This window comes from Cariama cristata, unplaced genomic scaffold (genome assembly GCF_000690535.1).
Source record: "Cariama cristata isolate BGI_N322 unplaced genomic scaffold, ASM69053v1 scaffold11110, whole genome shotgun sequence".
Lineage (NCBI taxonomy): Eukaryota > Metazoa > Chordata > Aves > Cariamiformes > Cariamidae > Cariama > Cariama cristata.
This window is the reverse complement of record NW_009596396.1, coordinates 1,083-5,948: the sequence shown is the minus strand read 5'-3', so window position 1 is coordinate 5,948 and position 4,866 is coordinate 1,083. Positions and strand designations below refer to the sequence as shown.

At 38.2% G+C, this 4,866-nt stretch overlaps 1 protein-coding gene across 1 annotated transcript in view; it reads left to right on the top strand.

The window, feature by feature from the left end:
- The window catches only part of LOC104166090, a gene marked incomplete at its 3' end in the record, with an annotated part of 20,599 nt that extends 16,465 nt beyond the window's left edge, over window positions 1-4,134 (top strand). The window contains 2 exon segments of the mRNA XM_009705915.1: window positions 3,203-3,415; window positions 4,003-4,134. Of these exon segments, the coding sequence (XP_009704217.1) occupies window positions 3,203-3,415; window positions 4,003-4,134 (345 nt within the window).
- Between the last annotated feature and the right edge of the window lie 732 nt (window positions 4,135-4,866).

Genomic DNA, 4,866 nt, shown 5'->3' with positions numbered 1-4,866 from the left:
CAAGTTCTCATCAGGAAATTTCACACCCGTCTGGCTCCTGCTCTCCTGGGAATTAAGGCTTTCAGATTGGATGATTGACATACCGAGTAGCTCTCACTGGGGTTTTGCATGATAGGCACTGTTCCTCATTCCAGTTTTAATAAAACATCCAGACTTTTTTTTCTTTTTTTTTTTTTTTAAACTGGGAAAATCTGGTATGTCTGCCCACACAAGCGCATGGAAATATATTGGTATTTTAAAACTTCTAAATAATCATGGATGTAGATGACATGTTTTTGTTGACCTGCTTTTTGTCTTTTCCATTATTTTTTTTTAATGTCAATTTAATCTTGTCATAATCTTTTGAATTTTCTACCTGGAGTCTCATTAATAATTGAAGCAGCGTTGTAATCGTACTGCTGTTTTTCATTTGTCAGCATGATTCATTAAGTTGAGCCAAATTCACTCTTGATGTAACTTGACCTTAGATGTGTTTTGGCCCCATGTGTTTTCTCTTGCTGGAGTTATTCTTTAAATCAGTGGAACAGAAAAAGAAAAGTGTATTGAACTGTCACCCTTAATCAAATTCTCAGCTTTAAATTGGCCATGATTTGGTCCACGGGTCGTATCTTTTCAACTGAGGAAATAGTTTAATGTACTAATGCATGTAGTGTTCTTGGATAGCAAAGGCTGAATTTCTTTTTAGTGTTTTCTGTCCCAAGGCTTAAAGCACAAATGTTTGAAATCATGTGGAGTAAAAAGATCTAAAATCTGGGGTTAACCAAAAATGTTGTTAGGTAAATGTTTTTTTTGCTTAATTACCAAATTTGAATGTTTAACTTGATCTGGATCCCATCTGAGTCCTATGGGGTTCATTCCATTGACAACACAGACTTTTTTCATTTACACACTAACAAAGAAACAGTTTTGAGTGTTTTCCAGGCAATTACTTACCTTGTGTCACATACTTTAAAGTTTAAAAGATGAAAACCGCACCGGAATACGTTAGTTTTATATTAAGAAATATCTTTCCATATCTGTATATGAAAAATATAATCTAGTTTTGTGTTAACATTCTTTTTCATATGTATATATTTGTGTGCATTTATATATATATATATGAGAAAACTTATATAAACCTAGTATTTTAGGATCTCAGCAATTATATTTCTTAAGCAAGTTATTTTGTCCTTTTTCATCTGGTCACTATAGACATTCTTGTGTATTTTATTAATACATTATATTGCATGTAAGTAGAAACACCTATATAATGCTATTAGTAAGACCACAAAAAGGTTAAGGACCTTAGTAAGATTAATTTAGCCACATTCTACAGCCAATGCGTTGGAATATTTGGATAGCAACCTAGAGGGATGGATTAAGATACGCCTTTAAAACAGGGTGGGAAAGACTGTAGTGCAATGAAGGCGTTCAGCACTGATACGGAGCCTGACTGGGGCTGAGAGCAGGAGATGCTGGTGCTGGGCTCGTCCCAGCTCTGGTGCAGGCAGTGCAGGTTCCCGTGGGTCAGTGACTTGAAAGCACCACTCCCTTTTCACGTGGTGAAGCACTAGTGGGCAACCCTCAGGTGAGGCAATCTTGAAAACGCTTCTGAAAATGTTACCTGGGACCCTAAAGGTGGGAACAACTCTGGACTACAACGGAAAAGTCCCATGCTGGCACAGATGTCGTCTTATTCTGGGAAAATGCGGGCAAAGTTGTCTGTTAGTTTTCATTTTGTGTCTTTTTATTGATGTATGCTGTGATAATTGTATTTGCTGGGTGAACTTGCCACAAAAGAGAGCTTAAAAAAGAAATACAAGCCTAAGGAGACCTCATTACAGTGTAACAGCAAAACTAAATAATGCAAGGGACATGACCTTGATAAAAAGAACTTTAATATGAAACATGTTGTAATAATATTAAGGTTGAAGGTTTCAGCCCATTAAAAATATAGTTATTACACCAAGAAGGCCCTAGCGCCTTTACCTCCATTCCCTTGCACTCAGGCATTACACTTCTTCAACAAATGGTTTGATGTAATTGCACCTACTGAAAAAATATGTACTTGTATTGATTTTGAAGATAATACAAAGAGATGCTTGTCAGATGCTCTAATGTCTCTTTATACACATTACGTGTAACAAAGATTAAATTAGGTAGCTGCTTCCGGCCATCAAACAAAATAACTGAACCTTTTCCCAAATGAGGTCTCTAATTCCTGATAGACATTGTCCAGACCAGTAAATGGTGCATACGAGAAGAGATGGTTGTCTTAGCACTTGCAGTGCTGTGATTTTGTTGATGAATGCATCTGAACAGTATAGCCTCCTGAAAGGAGACCTATGTGTGTAGAAAAATGGAGACAGAAAAAGAGCTGAAGAAAGGTACAGCGTTCAGAACTTCATTTTTTTTCCATATTATTGTAACTTTTAATAGTGGAGAAGTCCTTCAGATGGGTTTTCTCATTGTCATCCTGAATATGTTTGGAAGGGAATGAGTAAATGAAACTTTTTAGATCTGATTGGCTTTCGTGTGAGTTATGGTGACTCTTGATAATTTCTTTTGGTACTGTTGGGAGGGACAGCTGAGAGTCGTGGAGTCAAGACTGTTGGCAGCCTTTCAAATGTACAGGATATCACTCTGAGTTGTGTACTCGGGCAAGGTAAGAGTTGAGAGCAGGCATGCTGCCCGCAGCTGGGACAGCGTAAAAATACAGGCCTTTAAGACTGAAGTTTGGGACCATGCGTGAACATCCTGTGCTTTCATGATAATAGAAAAAAATTACAAGTTGAAGTGATGCCATATAAATGCAATTTTGAATATATTTTGTGTAGTGAGATAGCCAAAGCCTGGTGGACCATCATGAATTGAATTTCTTTAGTATGTGAAGCACCTTGCAAGGTAAAAACCAGCAGCCTTGGTTGAAATATGCATTATTGTTGTGTATTCTGTTATTTTATAAATCTTTCTCAAAATACAGATCTACATATTTTCTGTGAAACACTGAATATGGTGGTTAGATTTGTTGTATCTAATTAACCTTAATTTTCTGTCCTCAAACCTGGCACTGCCATTAATACTTGTGCAGATTTTATGAAAACCTGTCTAATGCTTTCAATGAGCAGGAGAGCTGCCTTAGTAGTAAGTACATTGCAGAGATACAAACGTTAAGTTACATTCCTGTAGGGTGATTTGACTCGATGTCACTTTTGCTTAAAAGGTGATTAAAGAAAGTGGACCTCCTCACATGAAGAGCTTTGTTACACGAGTTACAGTAGGAGAATTCACTGCAGAAGGAGAAGGCAACAGTAAGAAACTCTCAAAGAAACGTGCTGCAATGGCTGTCCTACAAGAACTTAAGAAACTTCCTCCTCTTCCTGTGATTGAAAAGCCAAAACTTTACTTTAAAAAACGTCCAAAAACAATATTGAAGGTATGTGTCAACCTTTGACAGAGTTAAGAATGTTTGCTCAGAAAGTAACAGAGTTACTCAGGTTTAAAAGCAGTAAAGGCTGATTCCTGTGCTAATATGCTTGTGCTTTTTTAAGTTTTGAGAATGCTGTGAAATTCTCAAACATAATGGCTTGTAAAGTGCTCGGCTTAAGAGCCAAGCACACATCACTGAAGTCTTCAGGGGTTTGGTTCAAGTCTTGTGGGGGATCAAACCCTCTGAGCAGCTGTGTGAATTTTTAGCATCGTCTCCCCTGGGAGGCCCTACTGTCATACGTGATGGTTCTCTCCCTGGTCTTTCCCCCCTCCCCAATTTGAAGAGGGAGAGAGATCTATGAAATAGTAGATACGCAGGGAAATGGTACACAGTCCAGCTTCCTCCCCTCGTGGAGCTGGACTTGGGAGTTTTGTGGCTTCAGCTTCAGTTGGATTTTTGAAAGACCTGAAAGAAGGCCAAGAGTATGTTGACATGTCAGCCTAGTGTGGTGCTTGTCAAGCGCCAAAAGACAATGCTTTTTTTGTTTCATGTGCCTGTGTTAACATTAACGTGTGTTTGATAATGCTCTTTAGCTCTCAAATACAGATAGAAAATTGACTGGAGACCAGCCTGTGGCGGACTTGCAAACTGTGAACCATCCCTCCGTTAAAACATGCCCTGTCTCAGAGGATAATATGATATTACCTGATAATATGTATTACTTGGTAATCGGGTAGTATGCTTCTTGCTGCACTGATGAGGGTTCCTTTAGAGGCTCTGGATTCTTGTGAGCTCAAGCTTCTTAAATGGTGCTTTTATTCTTGATGGCAGTAGGTTTATTGCTACTTCTAGAGTTCAGTCAGTCTACAGTGACTAGCCTTGGTTTGTCTACTCATCCTAAATTCATACAAAACCAAAGGCTCATCTGAAGTGATTAGTCTTCCAAATGATCCAACAAAAGCAACCACATAGTGTCCATGTATTTATGAACCATCACTACCTAGTCTCGGCGCTGAACAACTAATCACATTAACTTGTCAGCTGTTCAGTGCAGAAGATGAGGCTTGGGAAGTGGCCAAAATCTGCTACATTTCATTTTATTTTAGGAAGTGTGATTTTGTGAGGAAGTAGTATACGATTTTCTGTTGTCTGGCATGTTGGATAGTTGTTTAGGTATACATAAGGGCACATAAATAGCCTCATCGAGTGTTACTTCGATAGATTGTAGAAATAAGTAAATCAGTACTTGCTTTACTAAAAGTATGACCATTAGAAATCTGTTTACTCGGTACACCGAGTACAGAGTTCTGTAGGAGCAGCCAACACAAAAGCCATTTAAAGTAAGCGAATACTTGGAGAGTGCAAAACTGGGTTTGGAAAACGTACAAAGGACTTACTTCATCATCTTCCTCTTTTCTAAACAGGATGAATGATTTTTCAAAAAAGCCTAAGTTAAT